This window comes from Oreochromis aureus, linkage group 7 (genome assembly GCF_013358895.1).
Source record: "Oreochromis aureus strain Israel breed Guangdong linkage group 7, ZZ_aureus, whole genome shotgun sequence".
Taxonomy (NCBI): Eukaryota; Metazoa; Chordata; class Actinopteri; order Cichliformes; family Cichlidae; genus Oreochromis; species Oreochromis aureus.
The window spans coordinates 8,459,102-8,480,864 of NC_052948.1; the positions used below are offsets into that span (position 1 = coordinate 8,459,102).

General features: G+C 38.7%; 1 protein-coding gene across 1 annotated transcript; it reads right to left on the reverse strand.

The window, feature by feature from the left end:
• Positions 1-4,126: 4,126 nt before the first annotated feature.
• LOC116318347 (muscarinic acetylcholine receptor M2-like) lies at positions 4,127-12,228 on the reverse strand. Its single transcript, XM_031737334.2, has 4 exons — positions 12,167-12,228; positions 7,550-7,772; positions 6,470-7,333; positions 4,127-5,038 (listed from the first exon to the last, which is right to left on the reverse strand). Exons 2-4 carry the CDS (start codon positions 7,739-7,741, stop codon positions 4,715-4,717), a joined length of 1,380 nt encoding a protein of 459 aa, XP_031593194.2. The 5' UTR covers positions 7,742-7,772; positions 12,167-12,228; the 3' UTR covers positions 4,127-4,714.
• Positions 12,229-21,763: the final 9,535 nt, after the last annotated feature.

Below are 21,763 nucleotides of genomic sequence, written 5' to 3' on the forward strand. Positions count from 1 at the left end.
ACAGAATGACCAAGCAGCTCTGCAGTGTTACTGAAGTCTCTTAGAGTGGCATTTGACTGATTTAAACCGCGGAAACAGTTGTTTATTGTTTTCTGTGGCTACAGGGCAGCTCTGTAAAGTCACAGGACCTAAAACAAAACTGAGGCCATGATAGGAACTTTGAGATTCAATATTTTTGGAGCTTGATCAGCAGCAAGAACAGGATATATTGCCCATTTCTGATTGTACATAGGTGTATTACCGATAGGCACTCAATTTTGTGGCGACACAAGACTAAAAAAAAAATATATATATATTATATATATATGCTTTTTAAAAGAGACATTTGAATATGTCAGAGCAGAGAAGGGCCAAATATAAGTAATTGAAAAAAATCTGCCATTTTTATTTGCCTACACTTCCCATGAGTAGTTCCCATAAACATTAAGATGTTTTATCCTTCTTTTACTAATATTTATTCATAGGTCCTACTTTTAATGCTGCATTCATCAGACATGACACGAGTCAGTTTGTTAGCTCTCTCGTTTTACATTTTCAGAGAGGGAAAGCAAGTGCAGTATTTGCGTGAGCGTACTGGTCAAACATTCATGGCGACTAAAAATCATTAACATCTTGAGTAGATGCACATTCACGCTCCCCGTGGAGTAGAGTCACAGGTGCATGTGTGATGTTATGTGGGCCTGGCACTTTTATAGAGATAGTGAAAGCGCTGTCTCTGCTCACCATGGTAGTCTTCAGCGCTTCAGTAACCGGTTTTCTCGCCACAACCTCGAATACCTCTAACCTGTCTCTGTCCCGACTTTGCTGCGTCCTCCTCCTCTCTGCTGCTTTTAGCATCTGCAGCAGGTTCGGACTGCCTTTGCTTTCCCTTGTTCCACCATTAGCACTCTCCATATCCTCCCCATTAAGTTCAGCTCTGTACTCCTCTTGTGGTTTCAGATACCCATCAGCTAGTCCCAGGTCCTGCTTCTTTTCCATGTTTCCTCTGATAGTAATGTGTTGAATTAGCTTCTTTCTCCAGTGTGTCATCCCCTACCCACATACATCTGATATTTCCTCCTCCATAGAGTGTATTTACTCTAAACAGTAGCAGTTCTTGGTTACTTCGACTAAATGTAAAGCAGATAATTGATCTTGGATACAGTGTGTACAGTGTAAACAGAGATATGAACACTGCTGCTCGACACGAGGCAAACGTAACCTGGAAATGCAGGAATGTAACTCACCTCCATCAATAAGTAGATGTCAGTTTGTGCCGTCATACAGTCTTTCATGCTAAAAGGACACAAGGAAGCCCTTGCATTCAAGATCTGAGTCATCTGGACTTGCATTTCTTGTTTTTGTGTTGCCTTTGATAACACTGACTCAAATCCCATTAAGGCACATGTGTAACTTGAACAGAGGGTTACAACAACCAGGCATGATGTCATGTTTACATTAAATGCCACCAGCATCAACAGAGGACCCGCGGTTCCTGATCACCTGCTCCAATGCCAGACTGAAAGACACGAGGTGGGATTTTGTATGTAGGTATGGGCAGAAGTGCCTGGGTTTCTCAGACAGACTGATGTTTGTATATATAAGGGGTTTGAAACAGTTATCAATCGCACTTAGTGTTCCCCTGATGAACTGCACTTACAGAAAGAAGAAACTTTGCAGCAAAACAGCAGAAAGTTTGGATGATAGCCAGTGTACGAGCTAATACATAATGGCCACTGTGAACCAGATGAATAAATATTGCAAGAAAGACAAGTCTTAATGTTCACAGGGGCACCTAACTGGTGTTTGATGATAGATTTTACTAACCTTTGTTTTTTTTAAAAAAAAGGTCCTTTAAGTTTAGTCTGTACAATAGTTTTTCTTTTATGTCTGGTTAAATAGATCGCAGTAGGAAGGTCCCTACAAACAGAATAAAAGGTTCTTCTGTGCAGTATCCAGTGAACTGGACAGAGTTACTCTTTTCAGGTTTCTACCTTTTAGCCTCCAGGTACATGTTTTTTTATCCACTAGAGGGTGTAACAGCTCTGCAGGTGTTGGGAGGTGTTTTCCCATCAGCTGAGACAGAAAAACCCTCTGAGAGAGAAGACTTTAAGATGATGTTCAGGACGTGTTTGCAATGCCGTGATCAGAGACGAAGCGCCTGGCTCTTTCTCTATTTTGAATGATAATGTTATCAGATTTGTAATCTTTTTTTTTTAAATTGTACACTAAATACAGATTAAGTTAACTATAAAGTTGACTTTATAGCTGGAAATACATTTAAATTCTCATCTATAAAATGGTGTACTGTTTAAACATTTTTATTTATAATACTGAGTATTGTCAAATATAACTTAAATACTCATTTGGATATCAACTTTCAAACAAAGTATCGCCAAATAAAATATGTCTGTCCTGAAACCTGTGAAACTCAAATAGTTTTGGATCACTGAAAACTCTCTCACCACCTGCAACAGTCCCAGGCAGGGTGCAAAATATAAACAGGATAGGTTATAATTATAATGTATTATTATTACAAAATAAATAAGTCTGTAGAATAAAAACTTGTCTCCCAAACTTCTTACCACCCTCTTACTGCTGCTGCTCGGCATCAGCTAGGAGCACGTGCATCTGGACCAAACCAAATCAGGAAATTAGGAGGGGTGAGGCGGTCGGAGGCCGCGTTGTTGCCAAAACCAAAATAAAAGTAATGCTAGGAAACAAACATGTTTCTAAGGACCTTGAGGCAAACATTATTTTATGGAGACAGGTTAATAATGTTTTTTCTGCTGTTTTCTATGGCCCCCGTCAGTCATGGGCTCTTAGCCAAAATGATCGTCATCATTTTGATTATACAATTTGAACAATATTAACCTACTAAGCTTCTACCTAAGTAGGATTATAGTCTTTATTCAAGTAGAAAGTCGATTTGCTTTTTATTTTTACGTCTAAACTCTTTTGTGGCAGCACGTTTTGTGTGATAACTCTGTAACTGGACAGAGGACTGCACACATGCTAATGCTTACAGCAAATAACTCTTCTCGTTAAAAATGTGAAGTAAATTGCTTTTGGCTGGTAAAATGGATTACAATCTTTCAAACACTTATCTGTATGTGACTTAAGCAACCTCAGCTTGCTGTCTAAGGCCATGTCCACACTAATATATTTTTGTTTGAAAATGCATCTTTTCCTCTCCGTTTTGGCCTTCCGTCCACACTGAGACGTCGTTTTTGGTCAAAGAAAACAGACCTTTTTGAAAACGCTCTCCAAAGTGGATAAATTTGAAGACACCGTTTTAGCATCGCAGTGTGAACTGCAAAAACGGAGGCTTTCGAAAACGACGACGCATTTTAGTCATATGATGCAGTCATGTGATCAATTCAACTAAGATGGCGGACGGCATTGTACAGCAGTTGTTTTGTTTGCTCTCAATTTTGATAGCCCTTTTAAAGATTAATATCAGTTTGTACAAGTTTTCCTTGACATTTTGCCGCGACTTTTCAAAGCGCCGGAAAGTAAATAAATGGCAGACAGAAATGACCCAGCTCAATCACCTTACATTTCACGCATGCACAGTATAGGAACGTAGCGTTTTCAGTGTGGATGAAAACAACTGAAAAAGATAGTGTGGACGTGGAGGGTTTTTAGATGAAAACGCTGTTTTCCAATTTATCTGGATTAGTGTGGACGTAGCCTAGGACTCCTGCAACTGGAGTGTTGTTTTTGGTGGAAAAGCCTGGTGTTCAGACCCAAAATCTACAGTTCTTCTAGTTCTTCTGGATCTAAAAACAAATTAGTCCCTAAAGACTCCCAGCATAAAAAAACATGTCTATGTTATTTACAGCATCTAAAACAAAACAAACAAACAAACAAAAATGGTTGACATCATCATGGGTGATGGCTACCTCTTTCTTTCGTATACAGTCTGTAATCTTGTGGCAGTAATTTGGTTGGTTTGTTTAAGTTTTTTTCATATCGGATGATAGCCAATGGGAAACAGTTAATATTAGCAGAAATCAAGAAAAACATAGGACACACAGGTTATGACAAATAACTCTGATTCCAAACTGTCATCCTTTTTATTTACACAAATCAGAGAGAAAGAGGGAAGACACAAGCACGTTTAATAGTTGCACACGTCTCACAACATCACAGATTACAGGTTCCATTAATGTGAAATGTAAGTTTAGCACGACACACAGGACACGCATCACTTCACAGCTGCTAATTGTCTTTTCTCATGTGGATTTAGTATAAAGACATGCTTCATTTTGAGAGCTCAGCTCTAATGCTCTCATAATGGTATAATTTTCAATCACCTCCTTTTTAAACTACCTTCACAAAACCATCACAACAAGCACATTTTAAACAACAAACTGCACAAGTTTGTGTAGAAGTAGCAAAAAAGGAAATAAACAAAGAAATAAAACTCCAAGTGACTGGTTTTCAAAAGTATTTTCAGAAAGTCATTAAAGCTCATTGAAATTAGTTCCATTTAAGTCTTTGAAAGTTTGACTTTATAGTATGATTATGAGTTAAATCACAGTTTTATTTTCAGTGGAAGAAGGGGGGCTGGGGGGGATTCTACCACCGAAAAACAACATGAAGTAATTGCACAACAAGACCACACTTTATCTATGTATCTATGTTTCCGACTTTCGAAATCATTCTTTAAAAGATTTATCACATTATTCAGACTCCACCACAAACACAGTAAAGCATTTGCACCCTCCGCTCATCGTGCGGTGCGTATGTTCTTGTACTGGCACAGAAGCAGCTGCTTGAAGGTGTTCTTGAAGGTGGCGTTGCAGAGGGCATAGCAGGCTGGGTTGATGGTGCTGTTGATGTAGCACAGCCAGTAGCCAATGGTCCACAGCGAGTTGGGGATGCAGATGGAGCAGAATGTGTTGATAAGCACCATCACGTTGTACGGCGTCCACGTGACGACAAATGCGACCAGGATGGCCATGATGGTGCGTGTGACCTTTTTCTCCCTGGAAGAAATTCCCCTCTTTTTCCACTTTGCCACAGCGTTTTCACTCATAGCGCGCATTGTTACCTGAAAAATGACAGTAGAAGAAGAAAAGAGTTCTATTGTTTCTTTTTAGCGTGTTTGTGTGTGTGTGTCACTCCTGTGTAAGTCCAACATAACCTTCCACACCTGTGTTGGTACCAAATGAGCTGTTCTGAGTATTTCACAAACTGCTGGGATTTTCCAACAACACCATCTCTTGGGTTTACAGAGAATAGTCCAAAACAGAGAAAATATCCAGCTAATGCCAGAGGTCAGAGAAGAATGGCCAGACTGTTTCTAGCTGTCAGGAAGTCATCAGTAAACAAAATAACCAATTGTTGCAACAGTATTCAGAAGAACATCTCTGAATGAACAACAACACAGCAGACCACACTGGGTGCCACACTTTTCAGCTAAGAACAGGAAACTAAGGCTCAAATCATCTCAAATTCATTTTTCGAACATGAGTTCACTTTATTCAGATCTCCTCCACATTCACCAAAGCTCAATCCAGTAGCGCACCATCTGGATGTGGTGGATCATCATGGATGTGCAGCTGACAAATGTCAAGTGTCTGAAACAAGTGTGTGATGCTATCATTGCAACATGGACTAAAATATCTGAGAAATACTTTCAGTATTAAATCTCTGTGAAGGAGAATTAAAGAAATTCTGAAAGTGCATCAATTTCACACTGAGATCAAAGAAAAGTAAGAACGACCAGAAAGAACAACGTGGACGTTTCAACCACACAAAAATGCTTCATAGAGCTGAATGAATGCAGTCATGCTAGCTACTCTGTTAGGCTGCCATCAGGCACAAAGATCACTTAAATTAAATCTAATATCACTTTATTCCTTTTTTTTCTTCACCATGGTTACCATCTTCATTTATATGGTTACCAGTTTACTTGAATAAGACGAGTGGTATTTGGTTAGATTTGGTTAGCTGCTACCTATCTGCTAAGTCTCATCAACGTAAAGAACATATCAACTATGTCTGTGGTGTTTCTTAATTAATTAATTTTTACTAAAATTATCTGACTAATAATATGTCCCACTGTGCTGTTAATTACACCACCTAACTACTTTGTGCTTATTTGAGTTAAATTCAGTTATTTTGTTTAATTTATGTTTGATGCACCCTTAGCACCTCTTTCTGTGTACATTAGCTAGCATTAGCTTACAACTCAGCACTGGACTCTCTTGTCCTAATACTTATTCCCCCCCCAAAAAAGATTGTGAACTTCTAGATATTTTACTTATGGTCCAGATTATAAACTGTTCCAGATGTATTCTTTAAACTACAGACACCAAACTTATGATGTCTCTAAAAAAAGACAACTTCTGCTGAGCTATTAAATATGGTGATAAAAAAACCCTTTTAATTAACAACAAACTGATTGACATGGCCAAACCCATGACTGCTTTAAATTGTAATAAATCTGGCCAGTTAAGGATGAATATCTTTTGATTACCTTAAACAGTGTTTTCGTGACTAGCATTTGAGTGTCAGCTGCGGAGTTTTTCCGAGAAGATGGTTGGGCTTCATTTTTCCCAATATTTGAGTTTTTCCGTGACGAAGGTGGAATCTCAGCATCCTTGGATGTCGAAGCCTGAATGCTATCCGATGTAGAGTCCACCTGGTTGGTTCGTTCTTCCTTGCACGGACCGATTCCGTTCTGTTGCTGTTTCTGCTGGAGCATTTCCTTCTCCTTGCCATCTGCAGCCTCCTCCTGAACCTTTTTTGTTGCAGTGGCGTTCTCACCTCCTTCCTCCTGGCTGTTAGAAGGAGCTTCTCCCAGACTAGTGCCTGAGGTCTTCCTGCTGTCTTTCCTCATGCGGCTGCGGCTGGCCTTGGAGATGCGCCAGTAAAGGTAGATCATGATGGCCACAGGTAGGTAGAAAGCCGCGATAGCCGTCCCGAAGGTCACCGCTGGGTTGGAGAAGAACTGGATGTAGCACTCATTGGGTTTCACAGTCCTTCCCCCAACTATGAACTGCCAGAACAAAATCGCAGGAGCCCACAGGATGAAGGACAAGACCCATGCTGCTGCAATCATCAGCCCTGCTATTTTGGTGCTGCGCCGCACTGGGTAGCTAAGCGGTTTGGTGACACAAAAGTAACGGTCAAAACTGATGATGAGCAAGTTCATGACTGAGGCGTTGCTCACAACATAGTCGACAGCCAGCCATAGGTCACACACCACTGCTCCTAGGGGCCAGAACCCAATCACAATGTAGACGGTGTAGAGGTTCATGGAGCAGACACCAATAATCAGGTCTGCGCAAGCCAGGCTGAACAGGAAGTAGTTGTTGACGGTCTGCAGGTTCCTGTTTACCTTTAGAGGAACAACATAGAGGAGGCTGTCAGATGCTAATCGTTTTTGTGCAATGTGATGTGTGTTTTCTCATTTCTATTAAATTACTACTCTGTGCTGGGTTGCACATGTTCTAGTCTTATCTGTAAGTCTGGCTGTGCTGTTCAAGGTGTCCAGAGATGGATGTTTGAATCACGCTCATTAATCATGAAGGATCAAAACAGGAAAACCCCAAACCTTTATAGAGAGCATGACCAGGATGTTTCCAATGACAGTGATCAGACTCAGAGATCCAGCAACGAGAATGATGAGCGCTATCTCCAAAGTCGTGTACGGGCTTCGAGAGAAGAGGCCAGTGCCATTGCTGACACTGATGTTGCTAGCGTGGGATGAATTGAGAATCTCCATGCTGTCCAGCATCCTTTGCATGCTTCAAGCTTCGTTCACATATGTGCAAAACCTGAAAAGAAGAGAGATTATGAAACACAAGTTTTTAGTGCTATAGTTTTTGGGTGCTTTTTTTTTTTTCTTCAAATTATTCAGCATCTTTCTATGTGTAGATGCAAAATCATGCAAAATTGTGCATAACTTGCAGCATGTAAATGCAGGTCGCAGGTGTTTTTGTGCTAACAGCTTGCTCCCGGTGAAAAGAACGGACAGGTGTGCAAATAAAGGTCACAGCAGCTTTGTTTACAAAGTCACAGCCACATCTCACAAACAGAAATAACATGTTAAAATGGCTTTGATGTTAATGGAGATGCTGACATGTTGATTCTGAAAAATGAACAGTTTCAGTAGAATTATTGTGTTAATTAATTTTCTTAAGAACTCATCAAACTGGAAATGCTGCAGTCTTTCCCAGCCCTCACTGGGCGACAAGCTGGGTACATACTGGAGTCAAACATGCTTGTCTTTGGGCTGTAGGAAAAATCTGGACCACAATGAGAAAACACACACTGTTACCAGGTTTGAACCCAGAATCCAGATAACAGACCGCTGTAACAGCAGCACCACGGAACAGTATCAAATCATTCACGTTGGCTAAACTTTGCTACATTTTATCCTTTGCTAATATTTATTTTTCCCTCTTTTTCTCTTGTATGTTTAAGCTATGTAAATCTCAAAGGATCTAAAAATAGTGTGTGTACCTACAAAACAACTTTCAAATGCCACAAAAAGAATGCATATGCAAGTGTGCATGAATCTCCATGAGCTTTGTGTGTCTGGCTCCCAGAAATCTTAACCAATCCACTCTTTCCTGGGAGGCTGAACGAGGACATCTACAGTTTACAATTTTAAAAAATGCCCTGAGAGAGTGTCTAATCTTTGCAGGAGAGTCATTTCAAAAATATCAAGTTGGTCGCTTCATGCTGCAGGCATTATTTTCTGCTCCTGGATATGTAAAAGGGACTGCCTGGCATATTTGGGTAACATCAAATGTGTGTGTCCACATGAGCTTGTGTGTTTGGCTCTTTCAGACAGATGTCCAAGTAAGCCTTAATAGAAGCTGTGGTTTTTATGTTAAGACAGGAAAGATTCTCCGAGGCTAAAGAAGTGTTATCCGCAGATTTGTGTCTGCAGTGAGAAAAAAGGGAGGATGGGGGTCTTTTCTTTGGCACTGGAACTGCTTGTTCTGCGAGTTATGAAAGCCTGCTTGGGTGAGCGTACAAACAGATTTCCACTGGGGCCACCCACGCTCGAGATTCAGGCGCTCGTGGTGCTGTCAGGTGATTTAGATAAAAGCATTCAGTAAATAACAGATGATATGCATATGGGGATACCGCTTCTTTTAAATTACTACCGAGCCGTGTATTTAAAATGACCCGGGCAGGCAAAACATACCACTTATGTATTTCTATTGTTAAGCACCATTACCGTTACTATTATATTAAAAATGAAGAAACATCAGAAATAGCAGCAAAACAACATGATTTACTAGTCTGTTCTGATCAGAGAATCAATAAAAAGATACTTAGTTGAGACCACGAGGGTTGGTGCATACTGCTAAAACCCTGTAAGTGACTCCATTAGGCCACATGATAACATCATACTGTACCTGAAAGATGTTTCCTTCCTGCTCTTACAGCCAGATTAAACTTTATTACAGCATCTTAAACTCCATCGCTTACTCATTAAAGACCCATTCCGGGTCTTTTCGGTCACAGATACAAAAAGAGCGTGTGTGTGTGTGTGTGTGTGTGTGTGTGTGTGTGTGTGTGTGTGTGTGTGTGTGTGAGAGAGAGAGAGCGAGAGAGAGTTCAGAGCCTAACGGTGATGATTTGTAAAGTCAGAAAATTGTCAAATTTATGCACATCAAAGGGAGGACAACAAAAGGTAGGATGTTACATTTGAGTGTTGAGGATTGACTTTGGCTCAAGGTCAAATTTATGATCATATCATTTATCAATCACTTCTCATTAATGAATTGAGAGCAATGAACTGACTGTGGCCCTTTTAAGTAAAAATACTTGTACTACGGTACATAAATATTATCATAAAAGTACAGTTTGCTTTATGGACGTGCTGACGGGAGCCTGTTCTTACTTTGTTGTTAAGTCAGTGATATTCATAACAGCACACTGCATTTTAAAAGCAGTTCGTGTGTTTTTTTCTTTAAAGAGTTTTTAAAGAAAAATATGAAGCCTCTTATATCTACAGAAGAAGCTGCACGAAATGTGATATTTGAAAGTGAAAAAAGAAATGACTGCTTATATTAAAAAGAAGCTGCCCGCAGCCTGCCCTGGCTCAATACTCATTTCTTTATGGGCCCCCATGATAAAGGAGCCCATAAAAATTTTAATAGGTCAGCTTTATTCTATGAACAATAAAGATATCTCTATCTATAAAAGGGTATTTTTGGCTACTGCTTCATTTCCTAAGAATAATAAATTCACATGTTTGATTTGGCACATGCCTTTCCTGATGTGACCCTCTCCTATGTCCGGGTTTGGAACCAGCATTAGGAACACAGTAACTTGTAACACCCCGAGGCTGGTTTTGTGTCTCGTCCTTGTCAAACTGGGGATCTGTTGCTGTAAAGCAGTTGTGTCAACCACTACACCACGTAGTCACAACAAATGTCCCCTATCTATAGAAGAGCAATAACACGATTCTTGGAGAAGAAACTCTCTCGACATGCCAAGCAACTGGTTGTAGAAAGGTTCACAATACTTAAAATAACTGGATGCATTATTTTAAGTAGTGAGGTTTTGACATTAGGTATTCTCTTGCAGTTGTACTTGAATGCAGCACTTATGTGTCAGTCAGATGTGTTTAACTTTATGTAGCTGTTGTAGTGACTTTACTAATTAGCTGAGTAAATTTCCTTAATTATCAAGTTGCTCAGTGGGCTCAGGCAGAGATTTTCCAACATGACGTAGAGTTCGCTGAGGAGACTGTTGCCTCCTCTCAAGGCCATCCTCACTTCTTCTCTCTTCACACTAATAAGACCTACATTACTGGATCTCCCTAATTGGTATGCAGGGCTACTGGAAAGAGTCACAGAGGCAAACCGTATTTCTTTGACAGGCACAGAAACATAGTAATTAGATCCAGCAGATGCTGCCTGCAACAGCTGCACCGGTAATATGGTTCTAGGATACAGTCCTCTGGCTGGGCGAGCTCGGTTTAAAAAAGTCTTTGATACCATAAACGATACGCTGGCCGGCTGCAGACTTACTGCCAGATGAGAAGTGGAAACAGCAGGTTTGTTTGCAGAGACAAGAGCAGGTGTGGAAACACGTCTGCGACTGCAGATGTTTCACAGCGCTTACGGGATTTAATGGCTACAGGGATCAAAGTGTGGTAGCTCCATTTTATATTTATCTGTGCCATAGTTTTATTGTTCAGTTCGTTAGAAGACAAACATCCGTCTAACTGTAAAATGTAACACCACACTGAATGTTTAAACAGGATTTTAAATGAAATAAATATGTATAGCACAAACAGTCAGTTTCAGTTAGTTTAAATTGTAAGGTCAACATTTCAAAAGTGTTTTTTTTTTCACCATCACATCTCGCAGCAAATGTTCCTTATGTTATGGCACTAGTTCATACTTGTTTTTTTCATCTCAGAGAACTGTGTCGTGAATGTGAAAAGTGGGAAATTTCACATCAGCCTGAGCTTTGGCTTCACACAGCGGTGTAACTGAGAGAAGAGAAAACCGCTGAATGCCCAGTGTAGCACTGAGAGTGAGCCTGGTGGCACTGGTGGGAGAAAACACAAAAATACCACAGCAACTAGAGAGTGAAGGTTTATAAAAATAAAACTGAGAAGTTTCAAGTTGGTGAGTTAGAGGAAATTTCCCATTTAAACTGTTTGTTTTTTGGGTTTTTTTGTAACAAGGGGATTCCTCGGGAGCGGGGAAACCGGGGAATCCAGAGTCTGGACCTGATGCTGAGTGAAGCCTTTTGTGTCAGGAGAGAAATTAAGATTAAACATCTCCTAAAAGGCCTCAGGGGAACAATAGACGCCAGGTTTACTTTGCTCTCAATCCAATCTTTATCAGGAAACTGAACTGAACAACAAGCTGTGGATAAAATGTCAATCAATATATTGATGTATCATTATAATGCTTTAACATTTCATACGATACTGTTTCTTTAAAGAATATCCTCAGCTGACTTTGTTTCATTTGAATCAAAGTGGTTATAAAAAAAATTTGACATCCCAATAAAGTTCCCGTGGGAATAAAAATTTAGGAAAACATTTCCCATCTATTGACTCTACCGCTGCCTCAGCGAGCAGACATTAAATCTGTTCCACGGAAGTTTTTCCAAGTTTGCATAATTTTTCTAAAAGAGTGTTCTTACCTGCAGCAGTTTGGTAGAAATCTGCAGAAAAATCTTATCTTACCTCATCTGCAGAGAACGACACAGGTGAGCTGTTTTGAAGTCGTCCATGTTACTCTCTCTACTGCCGACACACTGGACCGGAGAGCAAAGCAGAAAGTAACCTGACATTCATGACGCTCCTCCTCTGACAAGAACCAGTGTGTGTGTGTCTGTGTGAGAGAGACAGAGAGAGAGTTTGTTTGTGTGTTAGAAATATAGACGGATAGAGTAGGGAGGGGTTTGTGGGAGCTATTAGTGACTGTGGTGCTGAATCCCTCAAGCTAGGGTTGCAAGTTTCAGTAAGCAGGAGATGGAGACAGACGGAGAGAGAAAGAGAGATGTTTGTTTCAGGACCATGGAGAGCACTTGCTTCTGTGGCACAAACACATCATATTCTCCAGAGCTGTAGGCAATCAAGTGCAGAGAAGTATGAATGGCTGTGGCATAAGATAAAATGGTAAAGCACTATTAAAAAAAGAGGACAAAGAGAGAGGTTCGCTCTGTTACTCTGTTGCTGCAGGACGCTAACCTTTCAGACTGTTGTTTTGACCTTTTAACCAAACTGGTGACGCAGACTGCCCCAGTTGGTAGATGACCTTACTTTGATGGAATTACCACTGAGGATAATGGTCCCTCTCCACAAAACAATACAGTAAATGAAACAAGGACCGTGCTATCAAATAAACCTGCATGTCCTGCATGTAACATAATTGGTATGAGAAAATATCAGATGATTTATTGTGGCTGTCCCATCCAGACTTTGAGCACAACCACAGAACATTTGAAATTCTGAGTATCATCACAGATGTATTTCTGTTTGTTGTTACTTTTACAGTTATATCTTTGAAAACTGCATTGGTAAGGCCATAAGTGCCACCTCTACTATTTCTTCATTTGTCAAGAACACAAATCAATATCATTGTCTGTTTGTCTGTCTGCACTTGGGTGTGTTTGTTTCCTGTCTCCTATAAGCCAATTTCTCCAGTTTCAAGAATTTATATATATATATATATAGTAATATTATAATATATATATATATAATATATTATAAATATTACTCAATATATATATATATATATATATATATATATATATATATATATATATATATATATATATATATATATATATATATATATATATACACACACACACACACACACACACACACACACACACACATATATATATATATATATATATATATATATATATATATATATATATATATATATATATATATATATATATATATATATATATATATATACATATATACAGAGGTAGGTATGGATCATTTCTGGAGGCTATGGGCTACAGAAAAATTAGAGTTGATGGATATTTGCTAAGACATGTTCAATATTCTGACATCTTTTACAGCAATAAGACATTTCCACAAAAAGCAGATCTTAAAGAGGATGTGTAGGCTAATGATCATTTCCAGGACCATAATTTTATCCTTGGCCTCAAATAGAGCAGCTATGCATGAGTTACAGATCAAAATGATCCTTCTTGCTTGTACAGTGGACTTTAGTGCAGCTCAGGTCATCAGCTGTCTGAAACAAGTCATTCCCATCTCATTCCCTTTAGGGTAGCTTGTTTCTACTTGGCTGCCACTGAGAAACAGAAGGTTTGAACAGCAGGTAGGTTTTCATGGCTGGAGTTATGTGGCTGAGACGACCATTTTAGGGATATCTTCACTCTGAATGAATAAATTACATCTAAGATAGAAACAAAAGGGTGAAACAAAGCCTTTAGGACTGTCTGATAAATGTTTGCCTCATACAGAAATATAAAAATTTATACATTTTTATTATTTGTATTAATTAAAAAAAATTGTAACCTTTTTGTCATTAATATTGACAATATTTAATTTTATTTTAAAAAATGCTATTTATTTCATTATTACTTGAATACAAGCAGAGACACAATAATAAAGATACTTACAGGAAAATATTATTTGTAACTTTAGCTCCATATTTTTAAACAGTGCATTGATTTTTCTGATTTGAAAAAACTGATGAGGACTGAAACATTCAATTCAATTTTATTTATATAGCATCACAAGAACAGTTGCCTCAAGGCACTTTATTTTGTTAGTAAAAGCCCTGGAACAATACAGTGAAAACAGAGAAAACCCCAAGTGCTTTAGGGGCTGTAGGAAGGAAAAAATCCCTTTTAACAGGAAGAAATCTCCAGCAGAACCAGGCTTAGGGAGGACAGCCATCTGCTGCGACCGGTTGGGGTTAGGTGAAGTAGACAGGACAAAGACATGTTGTGGAAGAGAGCCAGAAGTTAAAAAAAACTAATAATCAAAAGCAGAGAGGTGTATAAACACAGTGAGTGAAAAAAAGTGGCATTTAATTTAATTTACATTGAAAAACATTTGAGCGAGCATCAAATGCTAACTTGATAATATCAACTAATGATTAGAAACTACATGTAATTGAAAACAGCTGATAGACATTTATTGAAAAGCTGGACTTGGAGAACAATACATAAGAAGACAACACTTTCACACATGTGCAGTAAACACACTGCTCAAAAACATAAACGAACACACCAGATCTCAACAGGGAAAAAAATAATGCTCTATACTGATATGGAGTGATTGATGTGAATGTGTTTGTAAAAACTTGGCATATTTACATACGCTTGGAACATTGTTCTGTTGAGGCATCTTGGACTAGAACTGGGCTAACTTTAGTTACGTGTTCATGTGTTTTTAACTAAGAGGATCTAACGTTCAGTCCTGTGAAAAACTAAGCACACCCAATGAGTCAGTAGCTGGTAGAACTGCCTTAAGCACTAATGACTTGAATTAGTGGTTTTCTGGTTGACTTTATTAGCCTCTCCAATCACAGTGGAGGAATTTTGGTCCACTCTTCTTTGCACTTCAGTTCATTTAGGTTTATGCACAGCACATCGTTCTAATGAGGTGAATTTATTGCGACGTCAACTCATGGAGCAGTTGTGTCATTTTATTAAAATACGCATGCAGACAATAGGGAGTTGTTGTTCTTTTCCCCTAACACTGGGCAAAACTATCATGATGTGTGTTTAATTTGGACCTGAAACATAGACTTGAAATCAACCTTAATAAACAGGAAATGAACCTTTATTTGGGTGCAGCAGAAAATCCAACAGGCAGCTGAAAATGTATTCCATACATCTTTTTTTAAAAAGTAGGAAGGGGGTTTAAATAGAGTACAAAGAAAACAGCAACAATATGACACAATATAAGTAACTGATACAAACTGAGGCCTTAAACACATGCATGAGGTAATCAAGGGAAGCAGACACAGGTGGGAAAGAAGACACAGATGGAACTAATTAACAAGTCAATGAAATAAAACCTTACATGCCTGTACATACATATTAAAACTTCTAAAAATGTGAACCTTGCTGTGAACCACTCATGCATGCTGTGAAAGAACAGAAAACAATGAGGCTCCTCTCTCTCCTCGCCTCCTCACAATATGAAGAAAAGCTCTGAGGCAGCAGGAAAACGAGGTCATCTAGTTGGAGCCCCAGCAGCTATTTGAATGGAGAAGGGTCATACACAATACCATTTTCTACTGCATTCAGCTCATAGCAAAGATGCAGAATGTATGTTTTAAAAGTCTAACGGACTTGTGATCTCTGGTGCCTCGTGTGCTAATAGCATAATGTTCATCATGATCCGCGGACATTTACTGTAAGTCTTCACCAAGCCCCGAGCAAATCGTGACTTTCTAATCTCCTCTGCTGATTCATTAAAGAAAGGCTATAATTCATCAGTGTGTTTGGGCACAGTTGAGATTTGGGCCACTTGGATTATTGTTAAGTGCTGGCACTGATATGACCTGAACATAAATTAGTGCTGGATTGCATATCTTGTTCTTTACCATTAGCGCCAATCACAGAGCTACACACAAGATGTTCTAAAACAAATAAATGCTTCATGAATTTAGGAGCTCTTCCCTGTCTCCTCAAAGTACGATCAGATCCCTCAAACACGTGCCCATGATTATTTTGTGTGAGATTAGAAAAGAAACAAAATAACAGCAATATGTAATATTTAGAATCACGCGTGTCATTCGGTTTTACTGCAGAGATTTCTCTTCTGGCTAAAGGATCTTTTTTTGGATCACGATAGAGGAGCGTGTGACTCTTATTGTACAAAAGCCTTTTATCGTTTCTTGTGTTTGAGAATTCTGGAAATATCTTCTAAAGGCTTTGCACTGTGACGCTGTTATTGTAGCAAGAGAAGCAGAAACTTCTCAGATAAATATCAGTTCAGAACTTCCAACGTGTCAGCAGCATGTAAACACAGAATATATCAAATGAATGATGGGAATATTCTGGCTCCATGCTCACAGCTGCTGTTGACTTATTCCAACATTAAAGTCTGTCACTGTCCTGTTGTTGTTGAGTTTTGGTTTCTGCTTTGATTTTATTCTTGTATTCTTGTGTTTCCTGTGGTTTGCGTCCCTCTATCTTGTCATCATGTGCTTTTGTCCTCCATTTTCCCGTGTCTTAGCCAACTTGTGTCAGTGTTGGTTAAGGTTTGTCTCATGTGTCTTGTTCTTGTTTTACTCCCCTGATCATATCCCCTGGCCTCCTTAAACCTTTCTTATTTCTCAAATTTGTGCCTCCTATGTCCGCTTCGGCCTCCTGCCTGCGAACTGGAAAGGAAACTTTCATATTAGAGGATGTGTCAGTTGCTAACATGCATCAGGAGGACAGAGTAGTGACGAGGCTTGCCAGAGGAGCTGTAATTGAGGATGCATAGGTGTATCCTTTGTAGAAGTGTTTTTACCTTCAACATGTAAAAGAGGCCTCGTACAAATCCCATATTTTATTCACACTGGAAAATATGAAACATACCAAATGTTTAAAAGGAGAAAATGTACAATTTTAAGAAAAAATACAGTGCCTGTGTATTTGTTGGTGGAAACACGACTCAAAGCTGTTGGGACAGCGCCATGTTTACCACTGTGTATGTGCATCCCCTTTTATTTTAACAAGAGCCCGTAAACTTCTGGGAACTGAGGAGACCAGCTGCTGGACTTCTGGGAGAGGAATGCGGTCCCAGTTTTTGTGTGATGTAGGATAATAACTGTCAACAGTCCTGGATCTTCTTTGTTGTGTTTTTTATTTCAAGATGGGCCAAGTGTTATCAGTCGGTAAAAGATCTTGACTCCAGGCAGGTCAGGTTCTAGTAGCTCCAGTATGCAGTTTAGCATTTTCTTGCTGAAATATGAAAGTCCTTCTCTGAAAAGACACTTTCTGGATGAGACTATAATAATTCCAAAACCTGTATATACCTTTCAGGCACCAATGGTGCCTTTCCAGGTGTGTAAATTGCTAGTTCCATAGGCACTAATACACCCCCATATCATCAGAGATGCAGGCTTTAAACTGAGCACTGATAAAAGGTGGATCGTCTCTCTACTCTTTAGTTTAGAGGACACAACATCCATGTTTTCCAAAACATTATTTAAAATTATGATTCATCTGACCACAGAACAGTTTCCACATTGCCTCAGTCCATTATAAATGAACTTTGGCCCAAAGAAGACAGCAGTGTTTCTGGATCATGTTTACATATAAGATAAGATCAGATAACCTTTATTAGTCCTACACGTGGGAAATTCGTTTTCTCCTGTTTACGGCTGCTTCATTACTTGACAGAGCCTTAAACTGTATTTGTAGATGGCACAGTGAACTTTGTTCAAATAAAGTGATTTCTGGAACGATCACAGGCATCCAGTATTGATTTTGGGTTTTGACCCTTGCACACACATTTTCTGAAATGTTTGACATTATTATGTACTGCAGATAATGAGATAATTCATTAAGGAGCATTATTCTGAAATTCTTTGAGGGTTGGTGAACATCTGCCCATCTTTTCTTCTAAAAACTCTTTCTCTCTAAAAGAAACTCTTTCTATAACCAGTCATGTTACTGACCTGTTGCCAGTTAAAATAATTAGCAGCAAAATCTTGCTCCAATTGTTTCTTTTTAGTACCACCTACTTGTCCAGTCTTTTGTTGCCACGTCTCAACTTTTGTTTTGTTGCTGTCATCAAATATCAAAATGAGCTGATATTTTTCATTAGGTCGTAAAGAAATCTCAGTTTAAACATTTGATGTTTCCTTTGTTCTACTGTGAATAAAATATGGGTTTATGAGACTTGTAATTCATTGTATTATTTCCATTTTAAACAGTATTATAATGTTTTTGCAATTGGTGTTGTGGATGCTCAACTTCATCATCAAAGGTTCTCCCATTTGTTGTGTGTGTATGTGTGACAAACAACTCTCTAAATGATCCTGAATAATCTTCATAAAAACACAGATGAAAGGTTTTTTTCTATTTAAACATCCCTATCTTCCTGACCTCCTGCTGATTAGTTGTTTCTTGACTCTGGTGCCACCTGGAGGGCTGCAGAAGTGGGTGCGATCTAACCATGCTTCACCTTTTGCCAGCAAAGTCATAACAAACAGAGCAAAACCAGAAATATTTGAACATTTCAGTGTGTTATGGTCTCTTGGATTTGCGATTTAAACTTTCACAAAATTATTTCATGACTTCCTCCTATTCTGTGACACAAATATAGGGTTAATAATGTGGTTAGCAAGAGGTGAGGGTCTTTGGTTGCATGTGTGTGTGTGTGTGTGTGTGTGTGTGTGTGTGTGTGTGTGTGTGTGTGTGTGTGTGTGTGTGTGTGTGTGTGTGTGTGTGTGTTTGTGTGTGTGTGTGTCCCACCCCATGCAGATCTATGACTGCCAATGAAAAGCTTGTGGTGTTTACATATTACCAATGTAGTCAGATCTTGTTACCAGTACATTAGATAGTTAGTGATTTTTTTTTCTTGATTCTTGATATTTAAGGCTCTTTGTGCAAAAACACAGAAACCTGTTTAACACATCTACACACGCACACACACAAACACACACACACAATAATAGTCTCCCTCGGAGTCCCTGATGGAGCAAAGTGAACATGCTTACACGCTCACTTTGCGCTCAGTTTAAAAAGTTCAAAGACTTCCTGTTCCTCGCGAGTTACACTGACAGGAAGAAAAAACATGCCACACCCTCCTCTGAGAGCCTGACATATGTTTTCTGACGATTATTAAAACAGGGGGGTTTTCCTGTTGATTTTTGCACATTGTACATGCAAAAGGGGAATCTTTCCGTGATTACTTAGTGTACACTGAAAAAATGATGGTGCTAGTTTGCATGATGTAGCCATCTCCCAAGGAAATCACATGTAAATTGAGGATATGAATTCTAACCACATCTGTACCCTGTCCCATCCTGTGTATAAACAAAATGATTACGCGTATGATGGTTCACGAAAGGTCAAGCTGACATTAGGAGAGCAGGATTTTGATTTCATCGCCCTCCGTATTCACAGGTCTATGCGTGTTTCAAATTATTAAATTCAAAATAATGGCCCATAAAATAAAACCCTAAACACGACTAAAATCGTGTTTTCATACTCTACTTTTTTCCTTTTTTTTTTTTAGCTGCACAGATTTCAGGTGCTTCGGTCACAACACTCATTTGAATTCTTGGATGTGGTCACTGGGAGAGGTCAACCACAGGGTGTAGCCCTCATTTGTGGACCTAAGCTTATCCGTCCACCACCTGACAGCAGCACAAGAGGCCTGACGGTGTCCCAATAATTGTCCCATTGTCCCAATAATTTCTAACTAATTTATGGCGAAATCAAATCGCATTCACAATTCAAATGCTGGTTATTGAGAAATACTTCAGACTGTCATCGACTGTCTCCTGCTTTATCACCTGTAAGACCTATAGAAACTAGTAGGAGGAATTCATATATTGTGTTTTTAGGTTTTTGACATGTCGTTTTTATGTTGGAAGAAAAGATTGTCTTTATAAATAGAATTGATATTTTCCACTGTAGACCTTTTTCATTTTGACATGCACAGTAGGGAAAGCTCAGGTGTGATAATTCAATTTGATTAAGAGTCCTAAAGGGCCATGACCATAAACCACGATGCACAAATCCAGGACCTACCCACGAGTAATATCCCTGTGGGTTAACTATCATGACCAGTCAAAATATTCATAGTGAAAATGATCTTTAAGGAATACAACTGATAATAGAAATTATAAGAACAAAAGCTTATGAAAGGCAAAAATCTAAATGTGAGATACTTAAAATAGGCAAACTTTTCTACATTAAAAACATGTCACAGCTTTGTTTTTTCCCCACAAGCTTCATATGCAAACATGTTACTGAATGTCCAGAACTCATGACAGAGGCTTGCAATGCAAAACAGCCCCAACAGCACAGGCAAAGTGTGAATTATTCTGCGCTCTCTCACACACAAACACTTCTACGTTGCATAGTTCCACAAAACAAACAAGTGCCACCTAATTGCAGCTGATTTGCCTAAATTATCATGTGATTTTCAGACACTAAAATGTTTGCAACATACCAGAAAAACTCTCCAGCTTCTCTTTTTTAAGACCTGACATTAAATTAAGAGCTTTTCTGTCAGCAGTATAAATGCATGAATTCATTTCTAAGAACATATTTCACTTCATAATACAAAGTGAAGTTCGTTGTATTGGTAAATTAGTATTTGCTAATTTAATTTAACTTGATAGTAATTCAAATTAAGAAATGTTACTGTAAGCATGCTATCAAATTCATGCAAAGATATTGTGGGTGTCACAATCAGAGGAAGTTTATTTATAAGTTGTTTATCCTTGCTCATGAAAAATGCACAAGGTCATGGGAGAGTCTGCCATCAACAGCCAGGTCACAGGTGAGTGTGACCTCACTAAGAGTGCATCCAAATGTCTGCAAACTCTACATTGCACTTACTCTGGCCCCCAGCAACACGACCAACATGCCTCAAGAAGACTGCATGAATGAAGAGCAGTTGCTTGAACATTACCAAGATAAAAATAATATATAGTAAATTCAAAAAAAATGTCCTTCCCTCTTTTTCCTTTTTTTGTTGAAACCACTCTTGTGGCACACTCCAAATTTCCTCAAAAGTTAAGTTATCATTTTGAGCATCATCCATGACTCAAACCATCCTCACCTTCGGAAAGGCCCTTTTTTCTCTTATTTACTTCTCTGTGGACTTTTTCCTCTTGATACAGAGTCCTTGTGGCATACAATATGCAGAAATGTTAATATTTATTTAATAAAACATGTTTCCTAACCAAATTTTAGTCATTATTTTGACACTTTGTTAATTGAAATATTTGCACTCTATTTGCAATAAAAATGGTTGAGCTACAGCTGGTATAAAAAAGTTTACATACACTCATCATGGGCATGAATTTCATGGTAATTTGGGGCTATTTGTGATCTTTAAACAGTTCTTTTTCCAGCATGGAATGATTGTACAGGAGACATCTTTAATGACTTCAAAAAAACGAGAAGTGAGATTTGAATTTTCTCCAATCCACATGGTCAAAAATACACAAACAGGCTAATATAATTCCATACATTTTAGATCTGGATGAATGTCCCTTAGCATTTGCATCTTGACCAAGCTTCTGCCATAATCCTGGATGGCTATTTGATGACTTCTCTAAGCAGAATTGGTAGAATTCATTTAAATTTGTTTGTTTTTTTG

What these genes read in the sequence shown, in the direction of transcription:
- LOC116318347 (XM_031737334.2), bottom strand. Translation starts at nt 7,741, where the DNA reads ATGCAAAGGATGCTGGACAGCATGGAGATTCTCAATTCATCCCACGCT. An exon ending in TGGTCATGCTCTCTATAAAG is followed by an intron (nt 7,334 to 7,549) that starts GTTTGGGGTTTT and finishes GTTCCTCTAAAG; the next exon opens with GTAAACAGGAACCTGCAGAC. An exon ending in TCACGAAAACACTGTTTAAG is followed by an intron (nt 5,039 to 6,469) that starts GTAATCAAAAGA and finishes GTCATTTTTCAG; the next exon opens with GTAACAATGCGCGCTATGAG.